We start from the raw sequence: 17997 nt of genomic DNA, 5'->3' as shown, positions 1-17997 counted from the left end.
GACTAATTGCCCTAGCCTTTCATTCCTTTAAATCCAGGTCTAGCAACTAAGCATCACAGGTGTCACCTCAGACTCATCTGAACGTTTGTAGGTCTGGGATAAACATGTGCTGCTCAAACCTTTATAGTCAGCTAGTGTTAAATTTCTGTCATAAGTCACCCTTGAAACAAAACAGACAACAGTAAACAGACATTATTCCCGGCACAAATTCAAGAAAACACACCAGAGAGCCTTCACACACGAGAGCTGTCAGTATCGCTAATGGTACACTGCAAAACAAAGCAGTACTAGCAACTTCATTTCTTAAAAATGTAAACAAAATCAGTCTAAAAGTGAGCTGAAGATGTTAGTAAATGAGGTCGGGTGCATTGAAAATGACCGATGGAAAGGAGGTCAAGCTTCAACTGGTTTCTACAGTAAATTCACAAAAGTCAGATGATTTCAACAAAAGTTTGTATAAACAGGAGTGTGGTTGTGCACTTGGCTGCTTAGTTATACAAACATTAAAACCTGTATTTCTGCTTTTTTTTGTTTGAACGTTTTGTTATTACGCTTTATCACAAGATGACTTCTTATATTTAATTATAAGTGAATAGAAATAAATATACCCTGTCTATTGACTGTAAATTAATATAGAAGTGCATCTGTGAGTGAATCACAGTGGAAAAAGTCTGATTAGTTGCTATGGAGATAAATAACTTCATGCAGCTGTTGGCATTGCACTTAATGCTTCCTCATCTATGAGAAAGTGCAAACATTGTCTGTTTGACTTCTTTTGTTAAACTGTTACTGATGTATCTTCAAAACTTCACAGTAGCTGAAGTATTTTGCAACATATCAGCTTCTAGTTTATATAGCCACGCATGCTGCATGACATGCGCCATCGGGGCTGTTTATATATATTTTGAAGTCTGGTTATTGCTCACAGACAGACACTGGACTTTTCAGATGCCAGAGATGAGAAACTGTTGTGTGCCTGCAGTTACTGGCAGTCCCTGGACACTATGGCTGCCACAGGCCAAAGCATGTGAGAAGACATCCAAAAGGTCACTTTGCACTACTGTGTTAAAGGCCAACACACATTTTATGTTGCGCCCTACATGGCCTGTGGTTCAGTGAAGCCAGTTTAACATATGAGTAACTGGTTCAGCAAGGACGAAGATATTTATTTGTTTTTGTGTGTTCATGTAACGCTGTGGAGTAGTGCAGTGCTGCAAAGAGCCGCTGCTGCATCGTTTTGGAGGAGGATCAGTTTGAAAGTTGAACAGCTGGAAACAGACAGTTACTTCTGCTCCTCTTTTTCTGAGAGATGAGGAAAGAGGGAGGAGAGGATGCACGAAGAGAGCCAAGAAAGGAGTGAAAGAGTTTATTGGCAAGAGAAAGAACAACTCTGAGCCCCAAGTGGTGATATCATCCAGCTTTATACACGCTACATAGGACTTAATTTATTCATGCTTAATTTATGCTACAGCAGTCGTGTACGTTTGCTGAGGTATTTGCTTATGGAGAGGCTATGTAGAGGGGTTTTAACCACCACAAACATGCTCCTGTGCATTGCACCAAAATCCCAACTGCACAGTGCTCGACATGGATGACGCTTTGCGTTCATTTAATGCCGATTGGTTGAGCCCAGACAGGCAATGCAGTGTTAGGAAAGTTCACCTGACACAGGAAAAGAGTGAAAAAACCTCAACAACAGAAAAAAAGAAAAGTATGGACAGTGGCTGTAATAAAAACTTTTCATCTTTTTAACACTGTTAATTAAGCTTTTTTTTGGATGTTACAACTTCAATCCACAGCTGGCTAATTGAACCACAACAACAAAAGCAAGAGTAGTTCACAGATGGTTGCACCACATTCTGTATTTCCAATACTGCCCCCATCTGACATCAGGCGCTTTTAGACAGATTGCCTGAGTACCTGCAGAGAGCTGTACAGTCAGCAATAAAGAGTTGAGAAATATCAACAACAAAAACCCACATGGCACAGACTGTTCATCAAGCAGGGCAATAACAATGACGGTAACAACAAAGTTTGTAGCTAGCCAAAGTTCTGATTGGCTAGCAGGTCTTAGCCTTAGTATCCTGATAAGATAAGATAAGATTGATCGCACAGTGGGGAAATTTGTGCGTTATTTTTGCATTATATTCAAGGTTAAAAGAAGCCTTAATTTCAGACTTCTGTGTTTTGTAATCGATTGAGTTTTAGCCTAAGAAGCAGCTGCTACAGTGAATTTGCCATTTTTTGATTGTTGCAAAGTTACTCGCATCTTCCCCAAACAATCCAACAGTTCAATCAGAGAGCAAATGTTTAAAACAAATTCTCCACTTCCATGAAACCTCGAATACAGCCAATGTGAAAGACTTTTGTCAATATTTTAATCATGGTCCTACATCACAAAGTGAAATGGCTTCAAATGTGGGTAACTATAATTTGCTAGCAACCAGTAGGCTGATATTAAACAGTGTAGATGTACACTTAAGTTGGGTAAAATAATAGAACAGAATAGAATAGAAATTGTACGTACAATGGAATTGTGGCACAAGAAACACTGAAAGCAGAGGAACTTTTTGCTCTTTCTAAAAGTTGTTGTAATGCAGCTACACTGGCATTTTTAGTCAGGATATTACAAAAAATATTTTGTTTCCACAAGGCTTTGGCAGGATGCCAGCAGCTATGACTCATGGGATAAAACAGCAGTAATTTAGTCTCAATTAAAATGACACTGAAATTGAATTGCAGGGGAAAGAAGCCTCACATTTCTAATGGTCTATAACCCTGCATTGCCCTTAAAGCTACAATAACACCACTATAAGTCCTCCTCTATTAAATACATCACTTTATGTACTTTAGACAGCCTGAAAGGGTTGCTGGAAATCATTATTCATAAATTAAACACAGACCAAGATATACAAGATTTGAAATGATGCTAGAGCGAGGTTGCTTTACATCTAAAATGAAACTGTAGCTCCTGGTGATCTATGTACGTACGTCAGCGTTGGTTTTAAACCACAATAGGTAGGAGAAACCTAACAGATTGTTTCAGCGGTGAAATGAACTCCCCTCAGAGACCAAAAAAATTCCTGAATAAACACACTCTGCCTCCCCGGCTCATTATATTTCTTTGAAACTCTCCTCACGTTTCACAAATAAAATCTTAATGACAGAGAGCCCCCCCAAAAAAACAAAAACCCAAAAGCTGCTTTGTGATAAGGATTTCTTTCCACTGTTGTGGAAATGGAACATCTTGTAGTCTGTTCGTCTCATGAACTTGGATAAAAAAAGAATTCACGAGAACAAAAGGTTAAAAAGTGGCAAAGAAGAGGACTATATTTTGTTTTTAAAGTCACAGGTCGTGTGCTTTTCTAGTTCAGCCACCGGTCGTGGGTTGATTTATTCGGGAAAAGTACTGTTGGCATGTTTTCTAAAATGAACTTAGGTCTCTTCTTATTAAAATGTAATATTCTGACAGTTCACTGAAGATGTTTTAGATAGATATCTTGATGACATAACAGATATTTTCTGACCCACACTAATACAAACTATTTCCCCCATAGATATGCAAAAAAAAAAAGCTATTTTCTTCATCATATCTGCAGTCGCAATGTGATGAACAAAGCAGAATTACAAAACAACAAATCATAGATAATGGGGACGAAAGTGCTGAAGCTTTTACTGGTTTATTTTCTTTTATAGAGCACTGCTTGCACAGGCCAGCGTTGCACATGGATTTGATTTCTCAGCACTTCTCGATAACACGTACTTGCTATAAATGCACAGGGATATTTTTAACTATCGTGAGGGATTTTAGCCTCTACCCTTTAATATTTACTATTTTTTGATTTCTCATCTTTATAGGGAAAGAATTGGCAGCCGTAATCACAGGTGCACTCAGTTTAAATCATTCAAAAATGAGACTACTAGCCCTGGTGCACATATGTAAGTAAGCAGCCTGTCATTTAGGAGCTCTCATAGGACAAAGAAGTGCTCATGAGTACACTTGGTCATTCATTCCTCGCCTCCCGTGGCAGTCGTAAAGTTGCCAACGAAGACTATTGTGTTCATTCTCAGATGTAAAGTCGGCAACTGTCCAAACACCACATTTGTTTCTGCAACTAGCTGTGGATTCAATATTCATCTCAAAGTCATTGATCCAAACCCACTGACGCTTGGGATGAGGAATAAGCACAGCAGAAATGCAGCTGTTGTACAGAGCTGACAAAAGACAGTGTAGGAAGTACCGAAGCGCTCACATGGCTAGAAGGGACACAAACACGCACACATCGACACTTACCACAAACCTCTGCAGGCCCGTACCCCCGGCGTTCCCTACAAAGATCCCTGAGCTGGACTCGAAGGTCAGAGGCTGAGCACTCCTGATGAAGGCAACCCGGTGGTATTCCTCACAGTCCATGTAGAGGCGCACCTACGTGTTGGGACAAGTGCACATGCTTGAGCTTTAAAACCATATGAAAAAAAAGGAAAATGTAATTGTATGGAACAGATGATCTGTGCAAACATCTTTATTCCTTGCATTTAGGCACACAGTAAGTGTATGTCTGAATTTTGTGACGTAATACTCACATGTAAGGTCTGAAAACGAGAAAACTATTTAGCAGCCTGTTGCCATGTTGGTGTTTTAAAACCAAATATGACAATACAGTAGCAACTTGCCAATCACAAGGTAGGCTGACCTAAAGAATATCACGCTTTATCCATTCTTTTGACTCTAATGCAGACTATAATTTACAAAAAGAGCATCACACGCAAAACAGGACTTTAAACTATAGATTGAGACCACAAACTCTGGAAAGTGTTTCCTGAGGTCACAGATAAAGATGCTGATTGATCATTTTTCCATAAACTTTTATATCTCAGACTTTGTTTTAGAAACATGAGTCACCCCCTGCTGGCCATAAGAAATAATGCAGGTTTAAGATGCTTGTGACTCAGACCTTGAAGGTATATCTACCTTATATATAGTGTCTATGTGCAGAAAGGAATTGGATTTATCCACAAAGTGCAATGAAGCGCAGATGCACAACAGTCACACAGCTCAGTTTCAAATAGCTTGGCCACAAAGAAAGAAAGGCGAGGTTATGTTACAAATCAAGTTGCCAAATCCCACTTTAACATAGCATAGAGTACACCAAGAGATAATTAGCATAACATATTTAATCACCTCTGAGCCCTGCACAGTGAGTGTAAACCTCGCCCATCTTCCTGTCAGGTCACCCATTTTGAATGAAGCAGCTTCCTGGGTGCGGCCTCTTGTTTCTGCGTCGGTGTAGTACAGTACGACTCTCTGGGAGCCATCCTCCACTTCAGACAAAGCCACACCTAATTGTACAATCTGAAGAACATAAAACATGTAGAAAAGCTTTAATATTTTCCTGGAAGGGAGCAAAAAACAAAGAAGAGACGTGGTGAACAGTGTCCTCACTTTCTGATATGCATCGGTGATGGCGAACAGCACGCCGCCTTGCCGGGTGGTCGGTTTGGCTGTGACTGTGATGGCAAAGTCGTGATAGAACGGATCGGGGATGAATGACTTTGTAAGCCGCCCCACGTTGGCCTCCGGGCCGAAGCTGTAAGCGGGGTAACCCTCGAAGCCTGTGACGAAGGAGACGGAGGGAGGGAGGGGAATGCCAATTAACTCTGTCAGGTCCAAAGCTCCTCGAGGACCGCGGTCTGCAATAGACGGGCAGAAAGGAGGAAGAATCTTGTTAGAGGAGGGAAAAAATATAATACTCATCCAAAAAAACAACAACCCCAAAACAAAACAAGAATTAACACAAACTGATGTCAGGAAATTCAGTCCAGGACAAACACGGAAACACTACCTGCGTCTAATTACTTCATATATAGGTAAGAGAGATCTGTGAGCAAATAACTGTGTTTATATACAAACACACACAAAAGCTCGCAACACTGAAATTCATTCTCTAAACATTTGTATGCAAACGCTGATCAAAAACACTCACAAACATCACTGGAAATAATAAGAGATGAGACACTCCAGCTTCTGGCACCTAGTCCTTGACAAAATAATCAAGCTGCCATGTGTTATTTGGTGTGCTTTGTGTTTTGATGGGTGCTTGAAGGTGACAGTCCATAGAGGGCAGGAGGCTAGTGGCAGTCTACAGCTCATATTTACTTCTGGGCCCCCTAGTGGGTTAATCCACTGGGGTCAGAGAGAAATGTTGCTCTAGAAATCCAAGCATTCCACAGCTGTGGACAGAGAGTGTAGGTGTGCTACACTCATCGAGTGTCATCTTTCGGCTGCCGAGACCACTGAAAAGATAAATGTATAAAAATAATAATTGATGTACAGAAAAGTCGTCTGTTTCAAGCCTTCTAACGTTTGTCTTGAAACTTTTTGGAGTTTGTCAGACATAACCGATAAAGTTTGAGAAGGAGCTTCCATCCTAACCATCATTATCATAGCTGCACAGTATTCATGCATGCAGGACTCTGCCACAATGTGTGTGGTGATTAACCCCCCTCCCCACCAAATAACATGAAAACCTATTTAGCAAACGCTCACAACGCTCTCCCTTTGTCACAAATGTGCAGGCCGTCTCCCCCACACCTGGTTCTCTTTAGTAGGAAGACCCTAGGAACAATCGTCTGTTCTTTCAGTACGTATGGGCAACGGGATATAGAGCTTGGGCATCTGGAAGGCATTAAGCAAAACTAATACACACATGCTGTGCAGTGGCAGCTCCTGTAAATTAGACGTACCGTGTGGCGTGTGTACGTCTGTGTGCAGAGGAGCGGCAAAGACAAAAGAGGGGGGAAAGAGAAAGAGAGGCCGAGACAGCGAGTGCAAGCATCAAGTCTTCCACAAGCATGATGTGTGCGTGCCCGTGTGTGGCCAGTAAATCTCCCCGCTGGAGGCCAGGCACACTTCTTCCCCCTCCTTCATTAATTGGATTGAAACTGCTACAGACTGTGGCAATTAAAAAATAACAGCGAAGAGGAACCCACACCACTCTCCTGTGTAATGCCCACTGCAGCCAAGCTCTGTAATTTCACTACCAGGTTAGAGTTACTTTTACTGAAATGGGATACAAAAGTTGGTCTCCTCTTTTTTCCACCATTTCCTCAAAGATCTTTATCTTCACACAAAGTCAAAATATGCCATTTCAGATTTTCTTGACTTTGTGTGAGTCGAAGATTGGAAAACTTAGCCGATTTCTCATACAATAGTGACATGTAAATCCCAAGCCATGCCCTAAAATGTAACCTGCTTTGTCATTATTGCACACTGGAGTTGTCATTAGGCAACCAGAAGACTAACAAAATATCACCCCATGTCCATCTTTCATATACAGTCTATGATGTCATTGTAGTTTTATCATTACTAGATTCCTACACCAGCAAAGCCAAAAGGCATCTAAGTAATCTGATTGCATTGTAATGTAAGATTGTTTGGTGCATCCCAACTCACTAAACAATGTCAGCGTGTACAGCGTGTTAAGAGGACTTTAACTCGGGAAGCTGTAATTATTAAGCTGATACATTTTAATTCAAGAAAGCTTAAACAAGCACTGAGAAATATTTTCCAAGTATTCTTTGACCAATTTCTTATTCCAAAAAGATCCTTGGAATCAGAAAATCAGTGACTGGATTGTTGGCTGCTTCATCTCCAGACGTGAACATTGCTCTATATCTTCTCTCTGTTGTCAGCGGTTAAACTTCACCAAAGAACTTCTGCCAAAATTCCCACAGAGCTGCCTGTCACTCGCTGTGTCTTTTGCCCGAGAGTGACTTCACTGCAGATGTTCCTCCACTAGGTCAGACAGCTGGACAGATCACCATGGAAATGTGACTACACTCGCTGTGTTAGCTCTAGTTCTCATGATGCAGCAGGACCCTGTGATTGTACTGGGTCATGCATGATCCCAGTGCCACATTTGTAAGCCGGCAGCTGATCGTGTCAAAGGAATATTCATATCTGTGAATAAGGAAAGTAGAGCAGTGAAAATTTAAAACATCCCAGAGCAAAAAAAAGATGTCAGCTGCGAGAACCTTGTGACTAATTCTGGTCAGGGTGTGACTCTTCTCAGACTAATCTGCTTTGGCTCAGTCTGAGCACCATCTGTACTGGAACAGGGCACGAGAATGAGAGCAGAGGAAGGCTCAGGAGATACAGTACGAGTCCTCCAGCTAGCTAGCATTCACAGTAATAACTTCAAGGTGTATAAATGAACTACAGTGGTGCCACATGACTGAGTCACTGAGGAATAGTACTGGGTTTAGTCAGGTGAACTCCCTTTTCTTAAGAAAAAGGGAGGGAATTAGGAAGAAAATGAAAATAAAAGCAAATGTTATTAATTTCACAAGATACTGTTTGCTCACAGTGCTTCTAAACAACTGGGTTTAAATGTAATAAAGTGACAGACTTTATATTATATTTCCAGTTTAGGATTTCACGTGTGTGTTTGATGTGTGTGTATCTTTTCTGTGTTTACAGAGAAGCTTGTGTTTGCATGTCTGCTTTCTGTCCAAATGAGCAACGCTCTATCCAAACACTGCTATCTCTGCAAGACAGAGAATGAGTCTGCCTCTGAATAGAAGAAAGTGTCTTTAAGAGTGACTTCAAACTCATGAGAAATGTTGGCATCTTCCACAAAATTATGGCTTGGATAACAATGTCACATCGCTGGCGCAAGCCATACTTGCAAGGCAGCTGTATGATTGTGTCAGATTTTTCTGCCATTTCAATGATATATCAACCTGACACAGATTATATTCAGGGAAATGTTTCAATAGTTTCATGGAAAAACTGAAGAATTCTGATTTCTTTGTTCTGGATTTTGGCTTCTTCTCCTACACCAGTGCTGATGTGGAGGTTCTGTGTGCAGTGCTGGTATTCATGGTGCAGAGCTTTGGTGCATAACAGTGATGCCACCAGTGGAGCAGGCATAAATGAACCCACTGTATCTGGGATGGGAGCTGGGATAATCAGCACATGTCCTTGTGGTGTGTTTGGAAAGGGGGGGAAAAAAGGGACTGCATCCATCCTTTCATAACTTATAACTTGACTTACAAGTAACAAATCAATAACCAGCTACTCGTCCATGGGTGACTCCAACTTCACCATCTTAAACAAGTTAACTAACTATTAGACATATGCTCCACTTGCTACAGGCTTTGGTTGGTGCATGCTTGCAGCAGATCTCCAGAGCAGATGGAGGACTACTGTTGCTAGTTGCATTGCATGATTGTGGCAATATGTCTGTGGCAAAAGAAATAAAAAAAGACCAAAAAATAACAAGACATGTGACTTCTTCCTCATAATTGTGTTTTAAGACACAGGACTCATAATAATCAGTAAGAGAGTAACAAATTCCACAGGCTGAAAATGAAAATAAAGGCAACCGTACATGTATCTGTGCAACTAGTCTTCTTATTAGAGAAAAGCCCTCGCCATACTGGACCCAAAATAGAGCAATGCTTTACTAAATCACTTGAGTGCACATGTGGGTAGCGTGTCCATGTCCGCAGTGATTGTTTCTGGTGTGTACGAGATTAGAGGATGAAATATGGTTAGGGGGCCATAGCTGGTTTTCATACCAAATGTATAATCTGTATTTCAAAGTTAAAACTATTTATTAGTGGCAGTTTATTTTATACGATCAGGAAAGCACACAGTACAATAATATAGTCTTTTCTCCTAAGTGAATTTGCTGCTTGAATCCAAATATCCATGTCATGTCATGGAGATTTTGATATTTTAATATGGGGGCAGCATGGCGGCGCCGTGGTTAGCACCGTTGCCTCACAGCAAGAAATTCCTTGGGTCAAATCCACCATCTGGCCTTTCTGTGTGGAGTCTGCATCTTCTCCTTGTGTCTGTATTGGTTTGTTCGGCTGCTCCGGCTTCCTCCCACAGTCCAATGATATGCATGGGGTTAGGTTAATTGGTGATTATGAATTTGCCATAGTGTGGGTGAGTGAATGATTGTCTGTCTCTCTGTCTTAGCCATGTGACAAGCAGGTGACCTGTCCACGATGAACCCCGCCTGTCACCCTGCGGCAGCTAGGATAGACTCCAGCCCTCTCTATCCCCTGTGACCCTGAACTGGATAAGCGGAAGAAAATGGACTGATGGATGGAAATCAAAATATGCAAATAGGAGTCCATCTGAATAAAAACTGATGAAATTAAACCACAGATCTCTGCAAAAGTTAATGAAACACTCCAAGTAACGCTTTGTGCTTCTTTTTTTCTTAAACTGATGCCATCTGTTTAATAAATCACACATTTACACACAGACTCTCATAATTATGTAAAAATCCCCTTAAAGCCAACTTTCACACCTCTTCTATAATATAATGGGGTCAGGGCACTTCCATCACCCACAGCTAGACAAATAACAGCAAACACTGGAACACTCTCACACTGACAAAATACATTGTGGGTGGGTGGATGCACCTTGAAATGGTTCTTTTTATTTTCTTAGGAGTCACAAAAATTTGGTGATGATGGATACAGTCTGAATGATGCCAGTCAAAGTTAATCAGCTGTCAGTTAGTCTGCGACGGTTTGAAATGAGCTGTCACATCTGATCCAGGACTTTAGAATCTAATCAAACCACTCAAATCTTTTCACATGCTATGACAGGAACCTCACCAGATCAGACACATATTATATATGTGCACAAAATCTTCTCTCAGCACAATGATCCCATGACAAATACTCAAACCTTATGCAACCACTTAGAGATGAAAGGCGTTGCTGTTACACAGCAACTTCTCTGTGGCTTGGAGTCACAACACATCTCACAGAACACTCATCTCTCCCTGACTCGAGCTCGCCTTGAAATCATTTTAACCCTTCACTTTTCCACACACCTTTTAGCTTTAATGAGTCGCACTGTTACTCAGAGAAAGGCTCATACAATCCCAGCGAGAGTCCTCTCTCACCAGCAGAGTTTTAAACATTAAATATCTGATTTTCCTCTAAATGAAAGGAAGACAGCTGCTAACAATTTTGTCATCAACAAAAAAAATCTAGAGCCAAAAAAATGTTAAAGTGAATGACGGCTAATTCAAAAGATATGAAATCAACTGCAGATATGCATGACTGGTAATTGTTGTAAAAGTTTGTTTGTCATATTTCCAGCTTTAGTGCTTGGGTTTGATTTAATGCTCAGATCAGATTTTGCTGCTCACGTTGATTTGTGGTCATTGTCAGATTCCAGTGTTAACCAGTCACAGTCCTGAACTGACCAACATGAGCAACAAGACAACTTCTCCTGCTTTATGCTGTTGTACAGACATAAACACACAGGCCACTGAAGGTTTCCAGTTGATGTGCAACAGAAGCCATGGCAGAGAGGACGAGGATAGAGAAAGACAGCCCTTTAATGAAGGCTTTTTTATGGAGCAATGGCTGCTTCTTCTGGATGGGTGTATGTGTGGATGCAGAGGGAAGAGCCAGGAGGTTTTGGATCATGATCTGATTGGCTTTGCTGAAACTGATTTCATCCAAAATTTAAGGATGTGAAGGAGCACTTAACTACATCTATCTACATAAGTCTCCTGGCAAGGCTGTTCGGTTAAGCGAGTGACATAAAAGTCAAATGAATTCTGATTTTCAGATTTAAAAAAACATTTTGAAAAAGTGTCACATATAAGGATCAAATTCAGGCCCTAGAGAAACATTCTCTCTTTCTTTTTTATGGACTCTGACAGTTACTTAAAAACTGTTTGATTCGGAAAAGGGGTATAAAAAATTCCCAGATAAACATGAATTTCCATTATTTTTCCACACTACAAGTGGTTGGGCCTCCTAGATATAATGAAGACCACCCACATGCAGTGGATTTATATTTAGTTTCAGACAACTCAATCAGTTTCCTACAATCTCATTTTGAAACGATGAGATGTTGATGAGAGCCAGTTAGCTCTGGTTGTTCCCGTCTTGTGTTTCCCTACAAGCAGGCTGCTCGGGATGTTGTGGCGGTCCTTGATAAAACCTAGACATCAGCTGGTCTTTGTTTTTCTCTGGCTATCCAATCCTACTGCAGCTGAAGGGCAACTCTAACCAAAGACTGAAAAAAAGTGCAGATCTGTTACCACGACACTGAGTTCACTGATGCTGCTGCTAGCACAACAAGGAGTACTATCACCAGACAGACAGCTGGAGCTTGTCAGAGGGAGGAGGAGCTCACTGGGAAGGTGGTTGAGTGCTAATCCATCGCTCATTGTCACAAATATAAAGTGTGGTTTGGCCACCTTTTAAGTCATGATTTCCCTCTCTGTCTTGCTAGATAAAAAAAAGTCACATCTCACATCCTTTCATTCAAAAGTATCACAACTTTTAATACAAAATCTCTGAGACTACACAGCACTGCCAGGTGTGAGACCAGGTCAGTGTCACTATTAAGAAAAACGCAGCAGAAATGAGTCAATAGATCTTGTTTAGGGTGGTGTTGGAAATAAAGACCCTTCTCTCTTTAACAACATCTGACACAGAGAATAAGCCTGCATGTGTGTGGAAGCGTGTCTCTCTTGATTTTAGACATTGCACTTTGCTTTTTGTAACATTTATGTTTGTAATCCTCGAAAAAGGGCACATCCTGTTGTTCATTCCACCAAATCTAATTGTCATGCTCGAATTATTTATTTTTAAAGACTTTGTGACCTCCACATTCTCCCTCAAATCCCTTGAATGACACGCTCATGTTCTTGTGGGTTTATGAGACATAACTCCAAAGAATGAGGTAGAAAGTGATAAGCGTGTCGTGGACATGTGGCTGTCGTGTTCAAGGAGAAATGTGAGGTTCGTATGTCTCAGGAATGAAGTAGCACCTGCATGTGTGGCTCTCCTGTATGTTAGGAATGTGATGCTCAGAAAAAAGGAGGCCTGTGTGCACAGGAACAGACTAATGCACAAAGAATGCCTCAAAGTCAGCAAGCTACCAGATTTGTTCAATTCAGTGCGGCATTTCAGACGAGGTTTATCCGAAACAGACAGCTTGTGGTCGATAATGCATCTTTATTTATTGATCCCAGAGGGGAAACTGATTACATGGTGTTGCAAGCACCTCGCTGCAGCAACCGAACCACAAGCCACACATGGAGACAATACTGTGAAGATTATGATTTGTATGGGAAAATGTCTCCTACTGTTTAAAGTCTGGATTCACCCAAATATTGGGAAAAGTCTTTCAAATGCTATTTAGCCACAAAGATATAGGCTTGGTTTCTGTCTATTGTAGAGCCAAACCGAATCTTGTTTGATGCACTAAAATGAAGAAATGTGTTTCAGTGTCAGTGTTCTGTAATCCCGTTTTCCTTCTGTACATTACTGCAGGTATAAAGTCAGGATTGCAACAGAGCACTGTAAATTCCCCCTAGATAAACCATGAGGGAGCACAGTTACAATAGAGTCCTTCATATATTCAGAAAGGCAAACAGACATCACAGCCAAACGCGGTTTCCAAAGGGGGGATTTACCTCTTACAGCTTTAATGTACAGCAGAGGCATGAAAGGAGCTTGTTCCCAGCCCCCCAAAATGTCAGGATGACCAGGGAGTTTTCTTCATCTAAAGAGACTTTTGCAAAAGTTACCAACCTTTGCAAAAGACGAAATCACACGACATAAACTATTGAAAATGTGTAATATTTAATGTTTTGACTTTTTTCCAAGTTATGATGACAAGCAGTTTGCTCCAGCTGTCCTCAAAGTGGCAAGATATTTTCCACAATAAAGCCAACAATGAGTTCATGCTCTAATAGCCCCTGAAAAAAGGACATCAACAGCACAGCTGATTATCCTATAAAATGGAAACAGCTTTTACAGCCATTTAAATTTCAGCAGCTTGTAAGACGAACCAGATGGTTTACAGGAATCGGAATAAATCGTGGCATCCACGCTCATGGAAAAGAGCCATGTGCGTATCTACTGGTATTTTAATTATATATGAAAAAACCTTTACACCGTTGCTTCCCTTATTAAGACTCCATTTGATCACTTTTATTAACATACAGGACTGTACAGTGGAGCCAGCCTCCACCAGACAAGTGAGAGAATCGGACAGCAAAATTATTAGGCAATTTCCTGTTCAGATTTTTGGAAACTTTTGAAATAACAGAGGAAACAGGATGCAACACGCGTTGCCTGATATTGAGTAAACGAGCTGCAATTCCCTATCAGTGGCTGATTACATGCACAAAGTACTCATGTTGCAGCTGCGCAGGAAATAAACTTCAGTAATCCAGCTGGAGAAGAAACAAAATGACCTGCCTACACAAATTTATTGTTACCAGTAATCATATCCAAATATTGTGTGCAGAATTTCATAACAAATCAGTTTTCCATGACCCATTATCTTCTTGGCTTGGCATCTAAAACAAAACCTCTGCCCACATCCTCAGATAAGTCCTGCTCAGAGCTTCGGCCATCACTGGTACTTTGGTGCAGTCTGAACGGTCTCGGTATGCAGGCATAAGCTGCTAGTTCCCATGAGTGATAAAGGAGAATCCATCCTTCTGTTTTTTTTCTGCTTATCCAATTCAGGATCATGGTTGGCTGGAGCCTATACCAGCTGTCATAGGGCAAGAGATACTCCCTGGACAGGTCGTCAGTCTATTGAGGGACTAACACAGAGACAGATAACCATTCAAATTCACACCTTTGACTGATTCAGAATTGCTAATTAACATAACATGAATGTTTTTGGACTGTGGGAGGAAGCCAGAACCCACGCAAACATGGGGAGGAAACAAACACCACACAGAAAGGCCCCGGCCTTCGAGTAAATTCAAACACAACACTGTGCCATTAAAGGATAAATAAAAGAAAGTGCAATTATTTCATTCGGCAGAGGACAATGAACCCCAAACCAGGAATGTTTTCAAGGAAATTCTACAGTAGTCAAAAATAATATAATAATGCCAGGGGGAAATAGGCTGCATGGAGAGCTAATGATAAGTGGATTTTGTCACATACAGTAATACAGACTGGAAACACCGTGTTTTAGAACCAGTTTTGTTTCTTCAGTGATGATGACTGTTGTTGAGTGCAGCGGCAGCTTCATCTGAAAATCTACAGCAAACAATTGCAAAACTGACAACTCTTTTTAACACGTTTATCTAGCCACAGTTAGTATAATGCAGTCCTGAAATGAACTGAAAAGTGTTGCAGTTTTGTTTGAAAAATGTTGTTTTTGTTCCCAGTGAACAAAAATTTGCAATCCAAGAAATGACTCGCTGTACCTACCGCAGCAAAATTAGGCAACACATTCTCCCTGAACCCCGTTGATGCCATCTGCAGTAATAAAACCACCAAGCTGTGATTCGTTATTACAGAGACTACACACCATGATGCTTTTCTGCTTGTCTGAAAGCTTTATAAAGACAATTGTCTGTGCAGGTGAAAAGTGTCCAGTTTGTGGACCTCACCTCAGTTTTACACAGAGTTTAAAATGAGAAAATAAGCTGCAAAAGTGAATGCATTACCAGACTGAAATCTTGTTTTAACAAGTTTTTTTTAAAAGCCCACACTTTGCACATGGACACAACAGGAGCCTTATGTCTGTTTGGTAAAGTGAGGTCTGGAGTCGGCGTTCAAGGCGCTGAGGAGTGAGCGGAGCGCATTCTTGTGTTTCATCCAAAATTCATCTCGGGGAGCAGGGCAATGAGGCAGACCAGCTTCTCCTCAGCCGGTGGTCTTTGTGGACTATGGCCCACTTAATATATGTTAAATGTATACAGCGGAAAGCTGTTAAAGATGCACTGACTTAGGTTTTTTGATCATCTCTTTGATCAACGCGCCACCCGTAAATTGCTCAGTTTGAACACTGTTTGCATTTGCATAAAACTGCAGAGGATGTGGACTTGAGTCAAATGGGTTATCCACATTACAAAGTAACCACCGGATCCATTAAATATTCACAAAGCACACAAATAGCTGACTGTTAGGATGCATTACGGAAACTAAAGTGCAAATTTTTTGCCCTTTAGTCTCCCCAAAAGGAGGCAATAATTAAAAATCACATCAACATCCGTCCAGAAGAAGCTGTGCTGCAGACTGCCCGATGCTTAAGTGGAGTTTAGTGGAAATACTGCTGCATATTTTACAAAAGGTTAAAAGGTCTAAGTGTGACTAAACAAGACTGTGGAAGAGGAGCATGCAGTGCTTTCTTAATGAAAACAGGGTAAAGCATCTCGGAGCGGGAGGGGGGGTCATGAAGGTTAAAGCAGAATGTGCTTACAAGGTCACGATTCACGAGATGTTAGACTTCAAAAACCTTGTTTTTCTATGAAAATGATAAATTTGCCAACATTTGAGTTGAAAGCTAAGAAACCTATTTGGCTCTGTAATACAAGAATTGAGAGTGTCCTGCAGATCGGGACCTGTTTTGGTCAGAGTATGAACCAGTGACTCAAGACTCTGGAGTGTTCCCTTTTTAAGTCAAAAGACATGACAGGACCTGGGTCACTGATAAGGGTCTTTTTTCTCCATGTCTGTACAAGCTGGCAGATCCGGGGCTGAAGAGAGCCAAAAGACAAATAGTTGTGCAGTCAAGTTAGCAGTGCCAAGTACACACTGTCCTAGTTGTAACACACATGCATGCAAAAACACTGCGGCCACCTCCCTGCTGCTTCAGAGTTGTTGTTTTTTTTATCTTAAATCTCAACATGGGGCACCAACTTGGCAGCATTGGCAAGGGAACAGTATCAGCTTTGTAAAGTGAAATATTTCATGAATTCTTCCCTCACTTTTTCACTTAAAGCCCCCGAGGTCAGGTCAGTTTTTAGTGAAACGCCAGGGTTACATGCTGTGTTGAGAGGCACATTTTTGTTTTAAAAGACAGGAAAAGTTCAAATTTAACTTCCTAGAGAAAAGATTATGACTCCTTAGTCAATGTAAAAAAAAAAAAAAAAAAAGCCTTTGTGCGAGTGATATTCAAGTACTGTTCACAACAGTCAAATTCATTACCCTCTCTTTACATATTTGTCTGACTGAAAATGCCAAAAACAGCCAGGAGAGAGATAATGTTCCCGACAAGCAGTCTTGCCAAATTTTAAGGTTGCTTATTTAAGAAAACTCTCGGAATCATTAAAAATCCTCAATAGGTGGAATGATATTTTATGCTGATAACACATGGTGGCAAATAAATTCTATGAGAAATAAAAACCTATCACAATATTGGGAGTGAGACAGGAGGACCAAATACAACAGAACCTCATCTGGCTTTTTCCACACACAGCATTGATATCCACCTGAATGACATGAAGGCATTTAGACTTCATTAAAAATTGATGCAGCACACAGCAACACCGCAATCAAAGAAAGCTTGACTCAGTATTAAACTTTTGTCTTGTCCTGTCTTTGCTTCAAGAAAAAATGTGGTAGGAATGGACTCACATCGGCTTTAAGTTAATTAGAGCAACTACAGTGTGATGTTAAAAGCGGATGTCTGCAGGGTTCAGATATCACGGGGCTCCGTGTAAATGGCATGTTGTTTCGGCTTACCCCAAGCTGTGTTTAACCAGCTGTAGAAACTGCACTCTGACCAACGTGTCAAAATAATAAAATAAAGTGTCAATTTTTGGCAGCTTTCCCCCAGATTGTCTACTGTTCGGTGCAAGGATTACCTTTGCGAAGTATCACTTCACCATAAATAAAGCAGAGAGAATTATGTATTAGTTGTTTCTCAAATGAAATGCGAATGAAGGAGCAACAGCAGGAGAAAGAAAAATACGAAAGAAGACAGGCAGTGATAAGAATGAATAAGATGGAGACAATCGATCATCAGTTCAAAGAAGCCAAAGAGAAGGTAAAAGGCTTCTTTCCCACTTAATCACCTGCAGCCTTTTGCCATTGCTGTGGTTTGTCTCACCTCCTGTCAGAAAAGAAAAGCAAGAATTGGACACAAGGAATGGAAAAATGCTTCCTGGTTAAGTGACTGCGATGAAATTACCGAGTAAGACATACTGTAAACTCAGAAGGATCAACATCTGCAACTGAACACAG

The 17997-nt window shown here is 40.8% G+C and overlaps 1 protein-coding gene across 3 annotated transcripts in view; it reads right to left on the bottom strand.

Moving 5' to 3' along the window:
• LOC146567105 (collagen alpha-1(XV) chain-like) overlaps positions 1 to 17997 on the bottom strand; it is a 59367-nt gene that overhangs the window by 22814 nt on the left and 18556 nt on the right. For all 3 annotated transcript variants that reach the window (XM_085286711.1, XM_085286709.1, XM_085286710.1), the window contains exons 3-5: positions 5444 to 5691; positions 5183 to 5353; positions 4295 to 4426 (exon numbers count right to left, since the gene is read on the bottom strand). In XM_085286711.1, the coding sequence (XP_085142837.1) occupies positions 4295 to 4426; positions 5183 to 5353; positions 5444 to 5691 (551 nt within the window). The remainder of the gene's footprint in view (positions 1 to 4294; positions 4427 to 5182; positions 5354 to 5443; positions 5692 to 17997) is intronic.

Source organism: Mchenga conophoros, linkage group LG9 (assembly GCF_057382185.1).
Source record: "Mchenga conophoros isolate Kocher_MC1m ecotype Shallow Benthic linkage group LG9, M_conophoros_male_GT1.1, whole genome shotgun sequence".
NCBI lineage: Eukaryota > Metazoa > Chordata > Actinopteri > Cichliformes > Cichlidae > Mchenga > Mchenga conophoros.
This window is presented reverse-complemented; position numbering and strand designations above follow the sequence as displayed.